Source organism: Formica exsecta, unplaced genomic scaffold (assembly GCF_003651465.1).
Source record: "Formica exsecta isolate Colony F162 unplaced genomic scaffold, ASM365146v1 scaffold421, whole genome shotgun sequence".
Classification (NCBI taxonomy): domain Eukaryota; kingdom Metazoa; phylum Arthropoda; class Insecta; order Hymenoptera; family Formicidae; genus Formica; species Formica exsecta.
This window is the reverse complement of record NW_021851451.1, coordinates 531,843-554,609: the sequence shown is the minus strand read 5'-3', so window position 1 is coordinate 554,609 and position 22,767 is coordinate 531,843. Positions and strand designations below refer to the sequence as shown.

General features: G+C 29.7%; 5 protein-coding genes across 8 annotated transcripts; 2 read left to right on the top strand and 3 right to left on the bottom strand.

The window, feature by feature from the left end:
* Nucleotides 1-29: 29 nt before the first annotated feature.
* On the bottom strand, nt 30-9,037 carry LOC115240176. Its single transcript, XM_029815156.1, has 6 exons — nt 8,659-9,037; nt 7,913-8,216; nt 7,296-7,556; nt 6,678-6,830; nt 6,205-6,459; nt 30-861 (listed from the first exon to the last, which is right to left on the bottom strand). Exons 1-5 carry the CDS (start codon nt 8,931-8,933, stop codon nt 6,301-6,303), a joined length of 1,152 nt encoding a protein of 383 aa, XP_029671016.1. The 5' UTR covers nt 8,934-9,037; the 3' UTR covers nt 30-861; nt 6,205-6,300.
* LOC115240175 lies at nt 1,964-4,902 on the bottom strand. The gene is made up of 5 exons (XM_029815155.1): nt 4,527-4,902; nt 3,779-4,082; nt 3,164-3,424; nt 2,546-2,698; nt 1,964-2,327 (listed from the first exon to the last, which is right to left on the bottom strand). The coding sequence occupies exons 1-5, from the start codon at nt 4,799-4,801 to the stop codon at nt 2,169-2,171; spliced, it is 1,152 nt and encodes a 383-aa protein (XP_029671015.1). The 5' UTR covers nt 4,802-4,902; the 3' UTR covers nt 1,964-2,168.
* On the top strand, nt 5,163-14,581 carry LOC115240174 (actin-interacting protein 1). Of its 3 annotated transcripts, none has more exons than XM_029815153.1 (14): nt 5,163-5,324; nt 10,927-11,048; nt 11,150-11,240; nt 11,521-11,668; nt 11,742-11,909; nt 11,994-12,162; nt 12,280-12,408; nt 12,488-12,592; nt 12,693-13,013; nt 13,289-13,408; nt 13,499-13,657; nt 14,004-14,006; nt 14,112-14,262; nt 14,335-14,581. In XM_029815153.1, the coding sequence occupies exons 1-14, from the start codon at nt 5,309-5,311 to the stop codon at nt 14,442-14,444; spliced, it is 1,812 nt and encodes a 603-aa protein (XP_029671013.1). In that variant the 5' UTR covers nt 5,163-5,308; the 3' UTR covers nt 14,445-14,581. The 3 variants fall into 3 exon arrangements, with proteins under 3 accessions (XP_029671013.1, XP_029671012.1, XP_029671014.1); XM_029815152.1 differs by lacking the exon at nt 5,163-5,324 and adding an exon at nt 9,267-9,456; XM_029815154.1 differs by lacking the exons at nt 5,163-5,324; nt 14,004-14,006 and adding an exon at nt 9,268-9,456.
* LOC115240177 (protein abrupt-like) lies at nt 14,490-22,138 on the bottom strand. Of its 2 annotated transcripts, none has more exons than XM_029815157.1 (4): nt 22,003-22,138; nt 21,137-21,330; nt 20,582-20,758; nt 14,490-15,780 (listed from the first exon to the last, which is right to left on the bottom strand). In XM_029815157.1, exons 2-4 carry the CDS (start codon nt 21,317-21,319, stop codon nt 15,106-15,108), a joined length of 1,035 nt encoding a protein of 344 aa, XP_029671017.1. In that variant the 5' UTR covers nt 21,320-21,330; nt 22,003-22,138; the 3' UTR covers nt 14,490-15,105. The 2 variants fall into 2 exon arrangements, with proteins under 2 accessions (XP_029671017.1, XP_029671018.1); XM_029815158.1 differs by lacking the exon at nt 22,003-22,138 and adding an exon at nt 21,588-21,955.
* Nucleotides 17,428-19,359, top strand: LOC115240179 (longitudinals lacking protein-like). The gene is made up of 3 exons (XM_029815159.1): nt 17,428-17,490; nt 18,163-18,356; nt 18,735-19,359. The coding sequence occupies exons 2-3, from the start codon at nt 18,174-18,176 to the stop codon at nt 18,972-18,974; spliced, it is 423 nt and encodes a 140-aa protein (XP_029671019.1). The 5' UTR covers nt 17,428-17,490; nt 18,163-18,173; the 3' UTR covers nt 18,975-19,359.
* Nucleotides 22,139-22,767: the final 629 nt, after the last annotated feature.

Sequence of the window (22,767 nt, the reverse complement as noted above, 5' to 3'; positions counted from 1 at the left end):
TGCTAAAAATAAATGCTAAACTTTATGTCAAATAATTTTTAGAATTTTTTCAACACAATCATTATAACAGTTTTAACAAATATCTGGAATTATGATATGTCAAAAGCAAAAGTTAATGCATAGCTATAGACATAAATAATACTTGCAATTTATATACATATAAGTGACACTTCAACAGAATTATTTTTTATTTTGATAAAACAATTTTCTGAAATGTGATAGAAACTTTGCCTCTATCCTTATTGTAGGAATCCTTTTTATGTGCTTAGCTTTACATTTGTTTCTGCAATCATAATCTGATATCAAAGATATCAAATATATCAAAGATATTATAAATTTTAAGAATAAGATTTTGCTGCTGTCATATCTTTTTGAAACACTTTGTAGCATCTTAACGTTCAGCTCTAATCGTATATTAATATATAAGATATCATATTACAAAGTGATATATAGATGGAAGGCACATTAAAAATATCCCTTGTATTTATTCTAATTTCATGTATATGATAATAAAAGAAATTGTTGCACTGTATATCGTATTATATATGTGATAGTAACTAAAAGATAATTATTGTAATTCTAATTTATGTATATTATGTGCATACGGGTGTGTCTAGTATTGTGTGTGTATAACATTCCATATTTTTTATTTTCTGTAAACACATTAAGAGAATAAGAATAAATATTGAATGGACGTTAAATTTATCGAGTTTATCTTTCGATAAAGGCTCGGGTAGAAAGACATGATCAGATAGCAATAAAATTCTTGTATATTCCTTCATATATTCTTTTTTCCGCACGGAAATACATAATAAATAATTAAAAAGTGCATCCCAAGAATTGTTACGAATCGTATTACAAATAATATTTTGCAGAGAAATAAATCGTGTTATGGCATGAAAAGTTATTTTATCACTTGTACAAACGACTGATTCGTCTAATAATGAGTTATCATTATCAACAACGTTTGTTGCGTGCAACGTTCAGCCGTAAACTACGCATAGCCATAGCACGACTGAAATGTCGTTGTACTGGACGCTGAAGCTGTCCACTGACTAGAGTTGAATCCTCATCGCATTCTACACTGCTCAACACAACCAAGAGCACACCGAGTACCTACAATGATAACAGGCAATCATATCAGTAATAATTTCCGCCTTGTAAATATACATGAAAAAAAAGAGGAGAAACTTTGCTTTTGTGTAAAACCGCTCAAATAACATAACTTCTGTTAAAAAGTTTAAAAAAAAATATTAGAAACTTTATTTAATAGTTGATATAGTATAGAGGCTCTCTGAATAAAATTTGTATATGCATTCGATTAATTTACATACCAAACAGATGATAATCAGCAACGTATAAATATGTATACTTGCAGCCGGCAATGACTCGACTTCTTTTAACGCGTCGGCAGCGTCAGAAAGATCTGGTTTTAACTCCAGCGCATGACGCAAATGAACAGCTGCCTCTTGAAAATGTCCATATGCCTGCAAAATGAAAAGGTAAAAATGTATCTAACAATATTAAGTTGTATATTGATATATTCTTTGAAAATTTTAGTTTGATATAATTGTCAATTCTATTTTTATATTATATTTTTTTAGCATATAATTATTTACTGGAGTAAAACATTAGAAAAATTAAATTTAAATTAATTATACTGAAATACAATTGCAAATTGTTAAATTCTATTGAATTTTGCATAGTAAAGAAAATAACCATGTAATAAAGAAAATAAACATGTAGAAAAAATAAAAACTTCCAAGAAAATAATTAGTTAATTATTAATATTAATTTATGTATATTATGTGCATACGGGTGTGTCTAGTATTGTGTGTGTATAACATTCCATATTTTTTATTTTCTGTAAACACATTAAGAGAATAAGAATAAATATTGAATGGACGTTAAATTTATCGAGTTTATCTTTCGATAAAGGCTCGGGTAGAAAGACATGATCAGATAGCAATAAAATTCTTGTATATTCCTTCATATATTCTTTTTTCCGCACGGAAATACATAATAAATAATTAAAAAGTGCATCCCAAGAATTGTTACGAATCGTATTACAAATAATATTTTGCAGAGAAATAAATCGTGTTATGGCATGAAAAGTTATTTTATCACTTGTACAAACGACTGATTCGTCTAATAATGAGTTATCATTATCAACAACGTTTGTTGCGTGCAACGTTCAGCCGTAAACTACGCATAGCCATAGCACGACTGAAATGTCGTTGTACTGGACGCTGAAGCTGTCCACTGACTAGAGTTGAATCCTCATCGCATTCTACACTGCTCAACACAACCAAGAGCACACCGAGTACCTACAATGATAACAGGCAATCATATCAGTAATAATTTCCGCCTTGTAAATATACATGAAAAAAAAGAGGAGAAACTTTGCTTTTGTGTAAAACCGCTCAAATAACATAACTTCTGTTAAAAAGTTTAAAAAAAAATATTAGAAACTTTATTTAATAGTTGATATAGTATAGAGGCTCTCTGAATAAAATTTGTATATGCATTCGATTAATTTACATACCAAACAGATGATAATCAGCAACGTATAAATATGTATACTTGCAGCCGGCAATGACTCGACTTCTTTTAACGCGTCGGCAGCGTCAGAAAGATCTGGTTTTAACTCCAGCGCATGACGCAAATGAACAGCTGCCTCTTGAAAATGTCCATATGCCTGCAAAATGAAAAGGTAAAAATGTATCTAACAATATTAAGTTGTATATTGATATATTCTTTGAAAATTTTAGTTTGATATAATTGTCAATTCTATTTTTATATTATATTTTTTTAGCATATAATTATTTACTGGAGTAAAACATTAGAAAAATTAAATTTAAATTAATTATACTGAAATACAATTGCAAATTGTTAAATTCTATTGAATTTTGCATAGTAAAGAAAATAACCATGTAATAAAGAAAATAAACATGTAGAAAAAATAAAAACTTCCAAGAAAATAATTAGTTAATTATTAATATAATTAATAATTATTTAATCATTATTTTTTATAATTTTTGTTTTATCTCAAATTTTTATCAATTATATATCAAAGATCTCAGTGTGTTGTAATTTCAATACACAAATATGAATATATTTAATTGATAATAGTTATACTGCTATTAAATTATTGTCTATGTACTTTGAATATTTGTCCAAGTGTAAGATATTGCTCCCATGCATTGCGATCTGGGGGTTGCAACTCTAAGGATCGCCTGGCTAAATACGCCGCGTCATCCAAGTAATGTTGTACCAGTAATACTCTAGCCAAGTTCAAGAGCACTTCTGCATTTTGCGGCGATACTGCAAGTGCCCTACGAAAGCACTCGATTGATCTCTGTGCATCGCCTTTAATACGCCAAAAATTTCCTATTTGATTATATAATTGGACAGATTTTGGTTTCTGAAAAGAAGAAAACTCAATTAAAGAAAAATTAGAAAAAGTCATTAAAAAAAATCATGCTATGGGTTGAACGGAATGGTTCAACCTATGGTTCGTGCCGTTTTTTCGGTCTTCATCTGTTAGCAAAAAACGGAGCGAACTTTCCGTTCACCTACTATATACATACATATATACGCACACACACACACACATACATATATATATTATTATTTCAAAGATGTATTTTAATCGCAATTATATTTCTTGTAAAAATGTTTAAAAAAAAAAATGAAAATGCTAATTAAGTGTACAGTTTCTCTGTTACTATTTACAGCTGATGTATATAATATCTGATTTAGATTTTGAAATAAATACCTCTCGCTTTGCTTTCTTCAAGCGTTTTTCTAGCAAGTCAATATCAACATCAATAGTTTTGCCACCGTTTTTCTTGAACATGAGTGCCACATTGGGTTCTGGTACCAATGGGTGCTTGTTCCTATTTGCCACACCAATCAGATTATCATAATAGGTAAAATTTACTGGCTTGCCACAATCCAATATTATATTGTCGCATTGCTGACCAGAGGTACATGTCACTTGCTCATTTGACACTTGCGAAGACAGAGGAAAGGACTCATTGATATTTTTTGTGTCCTTCAACACGTATGACGAGAGTCGTCTGCCAAGGGGACCAAAGTTAGGGCTGTTTTAACACTGAATGAACAGCAAGCCACACACAAAATGCTAACTACAGGAAAAAAAAAAAAAAAATTATGTCATACAAATAGTATTGCTTGTGTATAATAAAAATAAAAAGAAAATGCAAATTTACAATGGTACAAACAGAAAAACTAAAAAGATTTTGGCATCCTTCCTAAATCATCTCTCTCTCTCTCTCTCTCAAAATAATATCTTATCTTACCACTTAAGGCTATAAAAAGCCAGAATACAATATTTCATACATATAATTCAAAAAATAATATCATAATATAACAAAAAAAGGGAGAAAAAAAATTGAAAAAAAGTATAAAAAATGCAGCTAAAAAGAGTACAAATTCTAGGAATATAATTTTATAACCTAATAATACAATATTTGGCACAATAATTACATGGTTGACTTTACCTTTCCTGACTAGCAAAACCTTTACACTCTTGACAGTATATCTGTACTTTCTCGTGTTTCTCCAATATCGCGGTCCTACTCCAGATCTGGCCATTGCTAATAAAGAAGTTATTTGCGAGGATATCAAAAATTGGATCGTCCTCGATCACGTAATCGGTCGTCTTCACAACTTTGTCGGCGGCATTTAAGCGCCAGGATGTCCGCGAATTCGTCAATTTTATTTGCAAAATCAGCAAGCAAAGCGCGTATCTCCCTTTGGTCCACGACACTTGCATTCTTCTCAATCCTTCCACTTCCACCGATCAAATTGTTTATCTTGCAAACGACAGTGAGGGAAATAATGAAGAAGGGGGTGGGGGAGGGGACGAGAGAAGACAAATATATAAGCTGTCCATTTCTGTTATCCATAGACGTAGTAAGAATAGAGACACGGAAATTGATTGGCCCATTTCCTTATGCATTTGCTTATGAATCATGGGACGTTATTCTTAAAAAGTATAGAAAAGCATGCGTCATGATAGATTTGTAATGCCTCATGGAAATGTCACCTTAAGACGCACCTGTTACACGCACGTTTCAGGCGATCTAGTAACATCTTCGTTCATGTTTTAACCAAATAAGGCGAAGGGCGGAACAAGTATTGCGAACGTGAGTGTGTGTGTGCGAGGTGCTGTCGCGGGTGTCATACGTATTGTCGTAGCAGTTTTCCATAGGCATCAAGATTTTCTGTTCGAGATTTCGTTAAATATCAGTGGGTGCGAAGAAGATTGTGTATCGGGAAGATGTCGTATGAAACAAGTAAGTCACAGTGTGAAGATACTTTAGACGTTCGTGGACCAGCTTGCCGTATTGTACGATTTCAGAACTGTATAAAGTACATATCTCTTCTCGATTTTGTCCGGTTCACTCGTCTTCGGTCGGACCATAAAATCGTTATAATGTATCGGGCACGAAAGGAAGAATTTTTATGCGCGCAAATTTCTTTACATTACTTGTATTCACTTAAAAAACAAGTTTTAGTTTATATTTTATACTTCTTTTTATTTTTATTTAAGAATCAGAAGTATCGTCGTGCATGACATGATACGCCGGACGCGCTGCCGATGTCAATTTCTATGTATGGGGTGTTCGAAAATTATTGACATTTCTACTCTACAGATTTTTAAGACAATTTGAGAGAAATATATTGTTTGTGAAAAATGGACAAAAAGATGTTTTCTCGCGAAATAGGATTTTTCAGAATGCATTTGAGTAATAAAATTTGTTATTTTATTAATCTCAAAAAATTTTTAATTTATTGGAGTTTTAAAATATTTAAGATTTTACACACATGTTATATTAAAAAAGTTATCAAGATATTAAAAGCTAAAAAGCCACCAAAGAAAAGATCGATTAATCAGAATTTAATATATATTAAGAGATTTTTTTTTTGGACACTCTATATATAGCCACATCGGAAAAAAGGTGAATCACAACAGATATTAAATGCCAAAGATCGGATCTCAGATAATAGTTGATTACATTATCACATTACACTCTTATCAGACAAACAAAAGATATAAAAAGGGAAAATTATTTTACATTAATTATATCATAAATACTTACACTGGTAAAAATTATTTAATAATAAAGAATATATTTGAAATAGTTCCAAGAATTGTTACGAATCGTATTACAAATAATATTTTGCAGAGAAATAAATCGTGTTATGGCATGAAAAGTTATTTTATCACTTGTACAAACGACTGATTCGTCTAATAATGAGTTATCATTATCAACAACGTTTGTTGCGTGCAACGTTCAGCCGTAAACTACGCATAGCCATAGCACGACTGAAATGTCGTTGTACTGGACGCTGAAGCTGTCCACTGACTAGAGTTGAATCCTCATCGCATTCTACACTGCTCAACACAACCAAGAGCACACCGAGTACCTACAATGATAACAGGCAATCATATCAGTAATAATTTCCGCCTTGTAAATATACATGAAAAAAAAGAGGAGAAACTTTGCTTTTGTGTAAAACCGCTCAAATAACATAACTTCTGTTAAAAAGTTTAAAAAAAAATATTAGAAACTTTATTTAATAGTTGATATAGTATAGAGGCTCTCTGAATAAAATTTGTATATGCATTCGATTAATTTACATACCAAACAGATGATAATCAGCAACGTATAAATATGTATACTTGCAGCCGGCAATGACTCGACTTCTTTTAACGCGTCGGCAGCGTCAGAAAGATCTGGTTTTAACTCCAGCGCATGACGCAAATGAACAGCTGCCTCTTGAAAATGTCCATATGCCTGCAAAATGAAAAGGTAAAAATGTATCTAACAATATTAAGTTGTATATTGATATATTCTTTGAAAATTTTAGTTTGATATAATTGTCAATTCTATTTTTATATTATATTTTTTTAGCATATAATTATTTACTGGAGTAAAACATTAGAAAAATTAAATTTAAATTAATTATACTGAAATACAATTGCAAATTGTTAAATTCTATTGAATTTTGCATAGTAAAGAAAATAACCATGTAATAAAGAAAATAAACATGTAGAAAAAATAAAAACTTCCAAGAAAATAATTAGTTAATTATTAATATAATTAATAATTATTTAATCATTATTTTTTATAATTTTTGTTTTATCTCAAATTTTTATCAATTATATATCAAAGATCTCAGTGTGTTGTAATTTCAATACACAAATATGAATATATTTAATTGATAATAGTTATACTGCTATTAAATTATTGTCTATGTACTTTGAATATTTGTCCAAGTGTAAGATATTGCTCCCATGCATTGCGATCTGGGGGTTGCAACTCTAAGGATCGCCTGGCTAAATACGCCGCGTCATCCAAGTAATGTTGTACCAGTAATACTCTAGCCAAGTTCAAGAGCACTTCTGCATTTTGCGGCGATACTGCAAGTGCCCTACGAAAGCACTCGATTGATCTCTGTGCATCGCCTTTAATACGCCAAAAATTTCCTATTTGATTATATAATTGGACAGATTTTGGTTTCTGAAAAGAAGAAAACTCAATTAAAGAAAAATTAGAAAAAGTCATTAAAAAAAATCATGCTATGGGTTGAACGGAATGGTTCAACCTATGGTTCGTGCCGTTTTTTCGGTCTTCATCTGTTAGCAAAAAACGGAGCGAACTTTCCGTTCACCTACTATATACATACATATATACGCACACACACACACACACATACATATATATATTATTATTTCAAAGATGTATTTTAATCGCAATTATATTTCTTGTAAAAATGTTTAAAAAAAAAAATGAAAATGCTAATTAAGTGTACAGTTTCTCTGTTACTATTTACAGCTGATGTATATAATATCTGATTTAGATTTTGAAATAAATACCTCTCGCTTTGCTTTCTTCAAGCGTTTTTCTAGCAAGTCAATATCAACATCAATAGTTTTGCCACCGTTTTTCTTGAACATGAGTGCCACATTGGGTTCTGGTACCAATGGGTGCTTGTTCCTATTTGCCACACCAATCAGATTATCATAATAGGTAAAATTTACTGGCTTGCCACAATCCAATATTATATTGTCGCATTGCTGACCAGAGGTACATGTCACTTGCTCATTTGACACTTGCGAGGACAGAGGAAAGGACTCATTGATATTTTTTGTGTCCTTCAACACGTATGACGAGAGTCGTCTGCCAAGGGGACCAAAGTTAGGGCTGTTTTAACACTGAATGAACAGCAAGCCACACACAAAATGCTAACTACAGGAAAAAAAAAAAAAATTATGTCATACAAATAGTATTGCTTGTGTATAATAAAAATAAAAAGAAAATGCAAATTTACAATGGTACAAACAGAAAAACTAAAAAGATTTTGGCTTCCTTCCTAAATCATCTCTCTCTCTCTCTCTCTCAAAATAATATCTTATCTTACCACTTAAGGCTATAAAAAGCCAGAATACAATATTTCATACATATAATTCAAAAAATAATATCATAATATAACAAAAAAAGGGAGAAAAAAAATTGAAAAAAAGTATAAAAAATGCAGCTAAAAAGAGTACAAATTCTAGGAATATAATTTTATAACCTAATAATACAATATTTGGCACAATAATTACATGGTTGACTTTACCTTTCCTGACTAGCAAAACCTTTACACTCTTGACAGTATATCTGTACTTTCTCGTGTTTCTCCAATATCGCGGTCCTACTCCAGATCTGGCCATTGCTAATAAAGAAGTTATTTGCGAGGATATCAAAAATTGGATCGTCCTCGATCACGTAATCGGTCGTCTTCACAACTTTGTCGGCGGCATTTAAGCGCCAGGATGTCCGCGAATTCGTCAATTTTATTTGCAAAATCAGCAAGCAAAGCGCGTATCTCCCTTTGGTCCACGACACTTGCATTCTTCTCAATCCTTCCACTTCCACCGATCAAATTGTTTATCTTGCAAACGACAGTGAGGGAAATAATGAAGAAGGGGGTGGGGGAGGGGACGAGAGAAGACAAATATATAAGCTGTCCATTTCTGTTATCCATAGACGTAGTAAGAATAGAGACACGGAAATTGATTGGCCCATTTCCTTATGCATTTGCTTATGAATCATGGGACGTTATTCTTAAAAAGTATAGAAAAGCATGCGTCATGATAGATTTGTAATGCCTCATGGAAATGTCACCTTAAGACGCACCTGTTACACGCACGTTTCAGGCGATCTAGTAACATCTTCGTTCATGTTTTAACCAAATAAGGCGAAGGGCGGAACAAGTATTGCGAACGTGAATGTGTGTGTGCGAGGTGCTGTCGCGGGTGTCATACGTATTGTCGTAGCAGTTTTCCATAGGCATCAAGATTTTCTGTTCGAGATTTCGTTAAATATCAGTGGGTGCGAAGAAGACTGTGTATCGGGAAGATGTCGTATGAAACAAGTAAGTCACAGTGTGAAGATACTTTAGACGTTCGTGGACCAGCTTGCCGTATTGTACGATTTCAGAACTGTATAAAGTACATATCTCTTCTCGATTTTGTCCGGTTCACTCGTCTTCGGTCGGACCATAAAATCGTTATAATGTATCGGGCACGAAAGGAAGAATTTTTATGCGCGCAAATTTCTTTACATTACTTGTATTCACTTAAAAAACAAGTTTTAGTTTATATTTTATACTTCTTTTTATTTTTATTTAAGAATCAGAAGTATCGTCGTGCATGACATGATACGCCGGACGCGCTGCCGATGTCAATTTCTATGTATGGGGTGTTCGAAAATTATTGACATTTCTACTCTACAGATTTTTAAGACAATTTGAGAGAAATATATTGTTTGTGAAAAATGGACAAAAAGATGTTTTCTCGCGAAATAGGATTTTTCAGAATGCATTTGAGTAATAAAATTTGTTATTTTATTAATCTCAAAAAATTTTTAATTTATTGGAGTTTTAAAATATTTAAGATTTTACACACATGTTATATTAAAAAAGTTATCAAGATATTAAAAGCTAAAAAGCCACCAAAGAAAAGATCGATTAATCAGAATTTAATATATATTAAGAGATTTTTTTTTTGGACACTCTATATATAGCCACATCGGAAAAAAGGTGAATCACAACAGATATTAAATGCCAAAGATCGGATCTCAGATAATAGTTGATTACATTATCACATTACACTCTTATCAGACAAACAAAAGATATAAAAAGGGAAAATTATTTTACATTAATTATATCATAAATACTTACACTGGTAAAAATTATTTAATAATAAAGAATATATTTGAAATAGTTTTTTTTATTATTATATAGAGAGAGAAGAGAAGAAAGAAACTATTATTAACACTACACATAACAGTTAATGTATATCATTCGAAATGTAAAAAATTCTTTCAATAATATTACAATACTTTCAGAGAAGAAACTATAGCATGATGCAGGATATGCTGTAGCTTGTTAGTCTCAAAATAATTTGAAATATTAGGAACTGGATCTATGCCAATGTATCAAGGAAGAGTATTTTAGTTCCAGTAACTGGATGTATTATGTATTGTTTCCATATTATTTGATCACTTCTGTTTATATGACAATATCTTTTTTGTAAATTTATTATTGATTTTTCACTTGTTATGTACTCTATGTAATCAAAATAATATTGTACTTAAATAAATAGTAAAAAATAATAAAATTTTTATGCCCATTATAAATTATTGTTTATTGCATTAAACGAATAATATTAATAAAAAATAAAACAACTTGATATTAAAACTAAAAATATTCAAATGTTTTTTACAGATATTTATAATCTCGATTTATCTAATATACACCTATTTATTATTGAAGATATTGTATCTTTGTATTGTATTCCTTATTATTTTCTTGTCTAATTGTTTCCATTTTTTTGTATTACAGAATATATATTTGCTGCATTACCGAGGACTCAAAGAGGGCAGCCTCTCGTGCTAGGTGGTGATCCCAAAGGAAAAAACTTTTTATACACCAATGGCAACAGTGTTATCATTAGAAATATTGATGTAAATTTTTATATTATAACAAATGTTTTTTCCTTTGTTTAAAATAATATAGACAGAAATATATTAATTTATATATTTCTCTGAATATATATACATTACAGAATCCAGCAATAGCAGATGTCTATACAGAACATTCTTGCCCTGTGAACGTTGCCAAATATTCTCCTAGTGGTTTCTACATAGCCTCAGGAGGTATATTATTAATAATATTTAGATGTTATATTAATACACCATACATACAGAGATTTAAATTATCCGAGAATCAAACATAATAACTACAAATTATTCATAATATAGTGCATGATATTTATTATTTATAATCTTTGACAATTATGTTTAATTATCTATTTGTTCAAAATTGTATAGCATAGGATGTTGTATATTTCTTTTGATCTATCAATTTGTTTCAATTTTGATATACAGGAGAACTAAAGTAGAAATTAAACATCTACGTAATATGTTTTTATTTCAGATCAATCGGGTAAAGTACGTATCTGGGATACAGTTAACAAAGAGCATATTTTAAAAAATGAATTCCACCCTATCGGCGGGCCCATTAAGGATATTGCTTGGTCACCAGATAGTCAGCGTATGGTCGTAGTTGGGGAAGGAAGAGAAAGGTACTTAAATATCATTACAATGAATGAAATATCATTAGGGAAATAGTGTTAACATATCAATAATTATTTTTAGATTTGGACATGTATTTATGGCAGAAACAGGAACATCAGTGGGTGAGATCTCTGGTCAGAGTAAGCCTATCAACTCGTGCGATTTCAGACCGACAAGACCGTTTCGATTAATAACAGGAAGCGAAGATAATACTATCGCCGTGTTCGAAGGACCTCCATTCAAATTCAAGTATATATAATAAACCATGTTTATTCTATGTTTTATTAAGGATTTTAAATCTTTGCATAATTTATTGTATGCTATTTATTTTAGAATGACGAAGCAAGAGCATACTCGTTTCGTCCAAACTGTACGTTATTCGCCTGACGGAAATTTATTTGCTTCCGGTGGATTTGATGGAAAAGTATTTATATATAATGCAACAACTTCTGATCTCGTCGGAGAAATAGGTTCTCCTGCGCACCAAGGTGGAGTTTATGGGGTGTGTAATATATATCTAACTAGTTTAATGCAGAAAGATGATTGACAAATTATTTCAAATTAATTTTAATAACTTGTAAAAATACAATGAATAATTTATTTATTTTTTGTATTATAGGTTGCATGGAAACCTGATAGTAAACAATTATTAACTGCCTCTGGAGATAAAACTTGTAAACTGTGGGATGTAGAAACGCGTTCTTTAATTACCGAGTTCAATATGGGAACAACAGTTGATGATCAACAAGTTTGTAACTTATATAATCAATTTATAAAGTCTCTCAGAAAAGGTAAATATGCAATATGTGTTAAATCTGTGCTTTTAGGTAAGCTGTTTATGGCAAGGGAAGCATTTATTATCCGTATCACTTAGCGGCTTCATCAATTATCTTGATGTCGACAATCCTCAGAAGCCTATAAGGATAATAAAAGTAATTCTTGCTTTTTCTCCTTATTTATATCTTTCGAAATTTTAATTCAACTCTTTTCTATGATTTTTTTTGTACTGTTTTCTAATTTGATATTTTTCAGGGTCATAACAAACCAATAACGGTACTAACATTAAGTCCTGATAGAGGTACGATTTATACTGGGTCTCATGATGGTTACATTACCAATTGGAATGCGGAAACAGGGGAGAATGATCGTGTACAAGGACATGGTCATGGTAATCAAATTAACGGAATGAAGGCCGCGGATAATTTACTTTATACTGCCGGCATCGATGATACTTTAAGGTCAATCGATATCGCAACAAATGCATACGCGGAGACATCAGTAGTAAAATTGGATTCGCAGCCACGAGGTCTAGATATATATAACGATATAGCTGTAGTGGCCTCAGTCCGACAAGTAAGTTAAATACAGTGTCCACAAAGATAGTTTTGGATTTCTCGAATTTATTTAGCAATTCTAAGAAAAGAGAGAATAGTGTTTATTAATTGTATTAGTGTTTATTGCATTAGTTATTAATGTTTCTAGTTGTAAAAATATAACATATGCAATTTTTATTACAGAACTTGCTATATATAAATAAATTCAGAAAAGCGCAAATTACCTTTATGGACACCTTACATATGTAATAAATTTATCACTCATGTAAAACACAATGGCATCATTCTTTACAGATCGCAGTTACGCAAAACGGTAATAAGCTGTCAAATTTATCAATTGGTTATGAGCCATCATGCGTGTCAATTAATCAAGAAACTGGAGATGTAGCTGTTGGCTCTACATCTGACAATAAGGTTCGTTCTTTATATATATAGTATATGAGAAATATGTAAAAAAAATTAATATTTATGCTGTTTTTAATATGTATAATTTATTTTATATAGGTTTATATTTATGAATTGTTAGACACTATACTAACTCAAAAGACTGAATTAGAACATCTGGGTCCAGTTACGGATGCTTCATATAGCCCTGATAATAAATATTTAGTTGCTTGTGATGCAAATAGAAAAGTTATATTGTATGCTGTACCAGAATATAAGGTAAAGTATATTTTATAGAGAATATAATTTATAAAATTGTTTAAATTTTCAATTATATCAAAAATATAGTTATAGGTTTTGCATGGTTGAACTTATATTTGTTGCCATATATAAAAAAAGCACAACAACAATAACAAAATAATTAAATTCTTTAAAACTCCTGATACACTGCCAAAAAAATCATATAATTTTTTGCTTTTAATTAACAAATTATTAATTTTATAGAACTTATATAAAATATAATTATAATATTAATATATAAAATTATTATGCTTTCTAGTATCTATGTTTTCTTTAACGAATTAACTGTTATTAATGATTTGTTATGTGCTTATTGGATTACTAGAGGGTGAGTGACATAAATAATTAAGAGTCTATATTATATGAATCACAAATGCATAAAAATATTAATTGTGAAGATATAGTCTGTAAAATATGTTTATTTAATTTACAGCTGGCGCATAACAGAGAATGGGGTTTCCATAATGCAAGAGTAAACTCTGTTGCATGGTCTCCAAATTCTGACATGGTTGCAAGCGGTAGTCTCGACACGACTATTATTATCTGGAGTGTAACAAATCCTGCAAAACATACTATCATCAAAAGTAAGCAAATACAACAAATTTTCTTCTGCAAACGAATTATAATTAATAAAAACAAAAAATTTTCGTTTTTAGATGCACATCCTCAGAGCCAAATAACACGCTTAGTCTGGCTGGATGAAGAAACATTAATCTCTGTTGGACAGGACTGCAATACTAAAATATGGCGTATAGAAAAAATATAATTAACTTTTGCAAGAATTTATTGTCACTTTTAAGGAAAAACTCAATTTTGGAAGCATTTTATTTATTTCGTAGTCTATGAATATTGTATATTATTTTTTAATACAATCCTTAATATATGATTAAAAAGATTATATTGCAATCCTAGCATCTCTTTTTATTAATTTTATAAGTAATTTACATTCCATATAACTATTTAAAGCCTCCTGATGCTTTAGCTTTCATCACTTCTAGATATATTGTATATTTGCACTAAAAGTCACGCAACTTATCTAACTTGTCTTTATTAAAACAGTGTAACAATAACAAGAAAGCGATAACAATTCGAACACTAAAGGTCTTCAGGAACATGATCATACTTTACTTTGTTGTTTGTACACTTAATGAAATAAGATGTTATGGCTTGTCTTATTATTAATCAGTCCAGTGCTGCTCTTACTAATATAAGGTACCATGAATTCTGTCACTAAATTATTCTCTATTGCAATATGTCTAGAACAAATTTTTTAAAACGGGTGTATTTTTAATATATTTAATAAAATATTTTTATCTCTTTCAAACTTTCTCTCCCTCTGCAATTGCACCAAAAATTTTTTGATAGGTATTCTAGCAAAGGTTAAAATGTCTATATATATATAATAACACAGCAGTGACTCTTCACCATCACAGTAATGGTGGTTTTGACGTGTATCGTGGACGTTTCTGCGAAGAAGCCACCGGATGTCTATACGATACGTGTTTCCTTAACGCATCTCGTGATCGCGATACGTGCGAGCACGATGTGCAGCTATATGAACTATTGCTATGCGTCTCCATGTGTACGCGTAGGTTGTACTGATTGCTCAACTGTTTACCACAAATAAAACAAGTAACACTAGATTTGTTGTATGTCTGAGAAGTTTTGCCGGGTGCGGATGCCGCAAGCAACTTGAAATTTCCGTCCCACGCGGCCGATGGCGGTTTTACATCTTCTAGAGCAATTTGATCCTCCGTGATTGATGCGGTTTCGTCCGCTATACCTTCCGAGTATCCTTTGTCGAGATACTTATTAACAGATACGTTAACAGGAACAGACGTTTTCTCCCTTTGATTTAGCTTTGCATTTATGGAATAGTAAGGCTTTGTCTTCACGCAATATGGTATACTTTCTTGATCGTTGCTAGGCTCTTCATCGTCTAAATTATCTATTACCTCATGTAGGGATGCAGATACTGATTCTGTTTCAGCAGTCGTTGTGTTATCTTTTGATTCTGTCATTATCATGTCTTCGTTCGACAGTTTTTCCTGAGGAATTATTGGTGGCTGTGCATATAAGCCGTTATCGTGTCTTGAATTTTTCTGAAATAAAAACACATAAATTATATTAAACAATTATATTTCTTCGTTTAAGACAAACATTTCGCAAACAAAAAATGATTTAAAAAGTATATTATGGTCATATGCTTAATTCTAAAAATATTTGAGTTTGATATTTCTCATAATATATTAAGAGATATGTAATATTATTACAAAGATTTAAACAAGAATATAAATCGCTTTTATCTTTCAATATTTATGGTATAAACGTAATCTAACTTCTAAGTAAAATACATATGTAGATATTAATGACATACAACAAGTAAAAAATGTATCTTTTTTTAAAAGTATTTAACCATTAATTCTAATTTAAATTAATATTTAAGAAATATTACTTAAGGATATTTAGCATGATAATTTTTAAAACATTATTTTTCTGATTTATATTCATTGTCTCAAATATATTTGTTAAACAATGATAAAGTTTTCCTAACATATGTCTGCTCTTCTGGAAAAAAAAGTGATCAATTATACTAAATAATATGCTGCATGTATAACAGTTTAGCACATAAAAGTGCACAATTATTGACTTATATCGCAGAAAATTATTTACAAAAATTATTTTGTCTAAAGATCTTTAGATTTGACAAATTAACAGTATATGTTTGTTATCACCACACTTGACTAAAATGTTAAGTATTATTGTTCTGCAAAAAACAAAATGTATTGTATAAAATCGCCGTTCTATAACTTTGCTAAACAGTTTTAGTAATTTAGAGATCCGTGGAAGAAGCTATATTTTAGATATACCTGTAAAGTCATTCTATGGGGTAAGGTTCCATGGGATGCATCCACTTGCATTTAGTTGCAACACACACAACGATCTTGATCTCGTGGGTATCGTTTTTATTCATTATCGTTCCTTCTCGGTGCATGTACGAACATAATATGTGTAGCGGTATAATATCCTTCGTGAGGTACTTCTTGAGGAACGACAGTGAATGTGTTTAAGTGACCTGAACAAAACAACACGATCATAGGATAATATAAAAGGATTAAGAAAGGAATAAAAGCGAACGCGTATATTTTGTTCTTTGTTCTGCTAAATAAGTACAAAATTAATTTAAAAAATTAATCATCTCTGGGATCTTTCTAAAAAAATATTTGCGACAGTATAGTGACAACTCTGTAATTTGTAAAGTATATGGTATCAAGCATGCATGTTACAAGGATATGCATTTACAATGTAAGTTGCGATACATCGAGTTTGATTGATGATGAGACACAGATAAGATATACTCTCTATAACAGATATAATGCTTACAATATTTACTATTATCAAATGAATATTCGATTATAGATATCATGATCTATAAATGCGCAATCTTAGAAAGTTTTAAAGAAATTATAAAGTAATATATTGGTATATTTCATAAAAAACGATATTGTTTTTAAAAACATATCAATTTCTGAGTAGAGATATTTAAAGATACAAATACTATGAATCAAATATTACAATGCATAAATAGAGTTGTATACTATTAATTAAAAGGAAAAGAATGCATTGCAACTTAAAATGATGCAATTTATTAATAAAAAGTATTACATAAAATTTGTTTAGATATACATTATATGCCAGCTATGTTGTTGAGCACATCTACTATTATTTTATACGAATTTGCATAAATATATATAGAGAGCAGTGTTGTACATAGAACAATCGCGTTTACAGTGGACGGCAATTTTAACAAGGTAAGGAACAAAATATACATGTAAATTCGTCTCCTCGCCGTAATTCATCTCCTCGCGATTTTATTATTTCGAATGGCTGGCGCTTTAATTGCCACGAACTGTCTGATCCATAAATCACACAATGGCTGTCCTTTTCCTCCAGCCATACCTGAGTACAATAATAGATTTGGCTGGAACCTGCAGCCTGATTAAATAAATAGTATTGTGTCTCTCTGTATATCTCCCTCTTGAACTGGTTTCACCAGTGGCACTTTTTACATCGCGTCCGACGGATTTCTCTTTGATGTAACCGAATGTTTCTTCACTGTGATTTCATAGCTTGCATCACATAATTTTTCAAATTCTTATGTGCAATATTTGTACATTTTTATATGCAACAATATACACAAAATACGTTTTATTTTGTTAAGTTCGTGTAAGGAAATACAGTAACTAATCATATATTGTGCAAAAAGAATCTATAATTATATTTATCTATAATAGAGCGACTTTTATATTCCTCCAAGAATAGTCTTGCATTTAATTTTCGCATTTTTGTTAATACAAGTTTAATTGTATATGATAGAAATCGATTTTCTGTTTTTTTTTCTTTTTTGCAGTTTTATCGAAACTTAAAAACAATGTCTTTTTCTGAAATATGAGATTTCTCAATGCGGTGTTTTCTTTCTACAGCAAGAATAGATATGGAGAGTCAACAGTTTTGTTTACGATGGCACAATTTCCAAAATACATTATTGAGCTCTCTTCCAAAACTGCTCGATGGTGGCCATCTAACAGATGTTACACTGAGCGCTGGTGGTAGACACATTCATGCTCACAGAATCATACTCTCAGCTTGTAGTTATTATTTTAAAGAACTGTTTAAGGTATTAATTTAAGATATCTTATCTAGTTTTTGTGCAAATGCAATATAATATATTAGTTCATTAATATATATAATATAGACACAATTTTTAAATATTTTCAATAAAATTTTATTCTTAATATATGATGTTACAATTTTTGCGTTGTGTTCTTCTGCTTATTTTTATATTGTTACAAGATTTAATATAATACAAATTTGATATTGTTAATTTTATTATTTGAGTAAGATAAATATAATTATTTCTATAATTACTTTTTAATTTTTCTATTATTAATTAGAGTTAATATAGTATTGCTTATATTGTCAATCAAATCATATTTGGTTTAAACCTAACAGTGTAAGATATGATATATATGGAATTTTATAAATAAATTTTTAGGACTTAAGCTCTTTGCAACATCCAGTCATTGTACTGCCTGGCATGGAATATGCAAATTTATGCGCTCTAGTCAAATTTATGTACAATGGCGAAGTGAATATTTATCAAGAACAATTACCTGCACTTTTAGCTATGGCTGATACATTACATATTTGTGGATTAGCTGATATGGCTGGGGTAAGTATTTTTTATTATTATTCAAAATATATAAAAAAAATAAGAATACTATTATTTGTTTAAATATTAAGAAATGTATTGCCTACCCAAAAAGAATTATGCAATACATCTCTCTATATTGTACTTTCTGAATATATTGTATTTATATTTCTATCATTTTTTTATTATTTTCATAATTTTCTATCTTTCTCTCTCAGCACTTCTAGCGTCATACATAATGGTTTATGAAAGTTCATATAAAAAAATATTGATATATTTATTAACTATAAATTTCCATTACATACTAATTTTAGTTTTTAGTATTAATTTGCAAAATATATAATATAATGACCTATATTTGAGAAACACATTAATCATAGAAATATGAGATAATTTGTTATTATTATTATTGAGTTTCAAATTTAGGTCAAATATATTTAAAAGCTTGCTAATTATATATGCAAAAAAATACATAATATATTGCTAGATAAATATGTGTGCATAATATAATTATATTACATTATAATATACTCAGAAAAATAAAAATTATGATATTAATTGCGTGCTATTTAGTACTTAAGGTAATTAGCATGAATAATACTTAATCTTTTTGATATGCTTGCTCTCTCGAATAAAAGTTTCAGATTGCTTATAACAAAGCATGTACTTTTTTAAGCGCCGTCATAGTATAATATGATTATCCCTAACAGAGTTCTTATTCTATCACAATTATACTAAATATTTTACCCTCTTTGTTCAAATATATATATATATATATATATATATATATATATATATATATATATATATATATATATATTTGAACAAAGAGGGTAAAATAATTGTGATAGTTGTGATAGAATAAGAACTCTGTTAGGGATAATCATATTATACTATGACGGCGCTTAAAAAAGTACATGCTTTGTTATAAAACTTTTATTTATATATATATTTGAACAAAGAGGGTAAAATATTTAGTATAATTGTGATAGAATAAGAACTCTGTTAGGGATAATCATATTATACTATGACGGCGCTTAAAAAAGTACATGCTTTGTTATAAGCAATCTGAAACTTTTATTCGAGAGAGCAAGCATATCAAAAAGATTAAGTATTATTCATGCTAATTACCTTAAGTACTAAATAGCACGCAATTAATATCATAATTTTTATTTTTCTGAGTATATTATAATGTAATATAATTATATTATGCACACATATTTATCTAGCAATATATTATGTATTTTTTTGCATATATAATTAGCAAGCTTTTAAATATATTTGACCTAAATTTGAAACTCAATAATAATAATAACAAATTATCTCATATTTCTATGATTAATGTGTTTCTCAAATATAGGTCATTATATTATATATTTTGCAAATTAATACTAAAAACTAAAATTAGTATGTAATGGAAATTTATAGTTAATAAATATATCAATATTTTTTTATATGAACTTTCATAAACCATTATGTATGACGCTAGAAGTGCTGAGAGAGAAAGATAGAAAATTATGAAAATAATAAAAAAATGATAGAAATATAAATACAATATATTCAGAAAGTACAATATAGAGAGATGTATTGCATAATTCTTTTTGGGTAGGCAATACATTTCTTAATATTTAAACAAATAATAGTATTCTTATTTTTTTTATATATTTTGAATAATAATAAAAAATACTTACCCCAGCCATATCAGCTAATCCACAAATATGTAATGTATCAGCCATAGCTAAAAGTGCAGGTAATTGTTCTTGATAAATATTCACTTCGCCATTGTACATAAATTTGACTAGAGCGCATAAATTTGCATATTCCATGCCAGGCAGTACAATGACTGGATGTTGCAAAGAGCTTAAGTCCTAAAAATTTATTTATAAAATTCCATATATATCATATCTTACACTGTTAGGTTTAAACCAAATATGATTTGATTGACAATATAAGCAATACTATATTAACTCTAATTAATAATAGAAAAATTAAAAAGTAATTATAGAAATAATTATATTTATCTTACTCAAATAATAAAATTAACAATATCAAATTTGTATTATATTAAATCTTGTAACAATATAAAAATAAGCAGAAGAACACAACGCAAAAATTGTAACATCATATATTAAGAATAAAATTTTATTGAAAATATTTAAAAATTGTGTCTATATTATATATATTAATGAACTAATATATTATATTGCATTTGCACAAAAACTAGATAAGATATCTTAAATTAATACCTTAAACAGTTCTTTAAAATAATAACTACAAGCTGAGAGTATGATTCTGTGAGCATGAATGTGTCTACCACCAGCGCTCAGTGTAACATCTGTTAGATGGCCACCATCGAGCAGTTTTGGAAGAGAGCTCAATAATGTATTTTGGAAATTGTGCCATCGTAAACAAAACTGTTGACTCTCCATATCTATTCTTGCTGTAGAAAGAAAACACCGCATTGAGAAATCTCATATTTCAGAAAAAGACATTGTTTTTAAGTTTCGATAAAACTGCAAAAAAGAAAAAAAAACAGAAAATCGATTTCTATCATATACAATTAAACTTGTATTAACAAAAATGCGAAAATTAAATGCAAGACTATTCTTGGAGGAATATAAAAGTCGCTCTATTATAGATAAATATAATTATAGATTCTTTTTGCACAATATATGATTAGTTACTGTATTTCCTTACACGAACTTAACAAAATAAAACGTATTTTGTGTATATTGTTGCATATAAAAATGTACAAATATTGCACATAAGAATTTGAAAAATTATGTGATGCAAGCTATGAAATCACAGTGAAGAAACATTCGGTTACATCAAAGAGAAATCCGTCGGACGCGATGTAAAAAGTGCCACTGGTGAAACCAGTTCAAGAGGGAGATATACAGAGAGACACAATACTATTTATTTAATCAGGCTGCAGGTTCCAGCCAAATCTATTATTGTACTCAGGTATGGCTGGAGGAAAAGGACAGCCATTGTGTGATTTATGGATCAGACAGTTCGTGGCAATTAAAGCGCCAGCCATTCGAAATAATAAAATCGCGAGGAGATGAATTACGGCGAGGAGACGAATTTACATGTATATTTTGTTCCTTACCTTGTTAAAATTGCCGTCCACTGTAAACGCGATTGTTCTATGTACAACACTGCTCTCTTTCATCTGGCAATCGCCATAATCACGAGTGACACGAATCACGCAATTGTAGTAGATAGAATATAGAATGCGCCAAGTTGCACGACCAATAATCGACATTGTTGCCTGTCGATGTTATATCGAAACAATTGTCGCGATTTGACGCGATTTTCAAGCGGGCTTCAGAATCACTTCGACCAAATTTCGATTAATTTAATCGTTTATTAATTAATAGAATGACCAACAGCTACATTTCAAAATTTTAATATTATATATAATTGTATTATTAGAAATTTTATGTGATATGGTCATCCTGTAAGTTAATCAACGATTAAGTTAATCAGAGTTTGGTCGAAATGGTCTTAAAGTTCATTCGTTTACACACACATATATATAATCAGTTTTAAAGAGATTCGTAGATTACATTACTCTTTTTCATATTAATTACATGAAATTTCAAAAACTTTTACATGATAAAAATGTCTATGCAAAATATAAAATGATTTTATATAATTAAAATATTACAAAGCATGCTTTTATATGCGCGCTATTTGTCTTTCATTCCATAAATGATTTAACAAACAGCAAATTAAAAAATCTTACATTAAAAAAGAAGTCTTTGTCTCGAAACATAAAAGTACAGTTATATACTGATGAATATAAATATAGACACATGTCCATACATTTATCTATGGATTTGTATAATTTAAAGAAATTATAGAAATGATT

What these genes read in the sequence shown, in the direction of transcription:
- LOC115240175 (XM_029815155.1), bottom strand. Translation starts at nt 4,801, where the DNA reads ATGCAAGTGTCGTGGACCAAAGGGAGATACGCGCTTTGCTTGCTGATT. An exon ending in GGTTTTGCTAGTCAGGAAAG is followed by an intron (nt 4,083 to 4,526) that starts GTAAAGTCAACC and finishes TCCCCTTGGCAG; the next exon opens with ACGACTCTCGTCATACGTGT. An exon ending in TGCTGATTATCATCTGTTTG is followed by an intron (nt 2,328 to 2,545) that starts GTATGTAAATTA and finishes TTATCATTGTAG; the next exon opens with GTACTCGGTGTGCTCTTGGT.
- LOC115240176 (XM_029815156.1), bottom strand. Translation starts at nt 8,933, where the DNA reads ATGCAAGTGTCGTGGACCAAAGGGAGATACGCGCTTTGCTTGCTGATT. An exon ending in GGTTTTGCTAGTCAGGAAAG is followed by an intron (nt 8,217 to 8,658) that starts GTAAAGTCAACC and finishes TCCCCTTGGCAG; the next exon opens with ACGACTCTCGTCATACGTGT. An exon ending in TGCTGATTATCATCTGTTTG is followed by an intron (nt 6,460 to 6,677) that starts GTATGTAAATTA and finishes TTATCATTGTAG; the next exon opens with GTACTCGGTGTGCTCTTGGT.
- LOC115240179 (XM_029815159.1), top strand. Translation starts at nt 18,174, where the DNA reads ATGGAGAGTCAACAGTTTTGTTTACGATGGCACAATTTCCAAAATACA. An exon ending in ATTTTAAAGAACTGTTTAAG is followed by an intron (nt 18,357 to 18,734) that starts GTATTAATTTAA and finishes ATAAATTTTTAG; the next exon opens with GACTTAAGCTCTTTGCAACA.
- LOC115240174 (XM_029815153.1), top strand. An exon ending in AGCCTATAAGGATAATAAAA is followed by an intron (nt 12,593 to 12,692) that starts GTAATTCTTGCT and finishes GATATTTTTCAG; the next exon opens with GGTCATAACAAACCAATAAC. An exon ending in TAGTGGCCTCAGTCCGACAA is followed by an intron (nt 13,014 to 13,288) that starts GTAAGTTAAATA and finishes CATTCTTTACAG; the next exon opens with ATCGCAGTTACGCAAAACGG.
- LOC115240177 (XM_029815157.1), bottom strand. Translation starts at nt 21,319, where the DNA reads ATGGAGAGTCAACAGTTTTGTTTACGATGGCACAATTTCCAAAATACA. An exon ending in ATTTTAAAGAACTGTTTAAG is followed by an intron (nt 20,759 to 21,136) that starts GTATTAATTTAA and finishes ATAAATTTTTAG; the next exon opens with GACTTAAGCTCTTTGCAACA. An exon ending in GATTAGCTGATATGGCTGGG is followed by an intron (nt 15,781 to 20,581) that starts GTAAGTATTTTT and finishes TTTTTATTTCAG; the next exon opens with AAAAATTCAAGACACGATAA.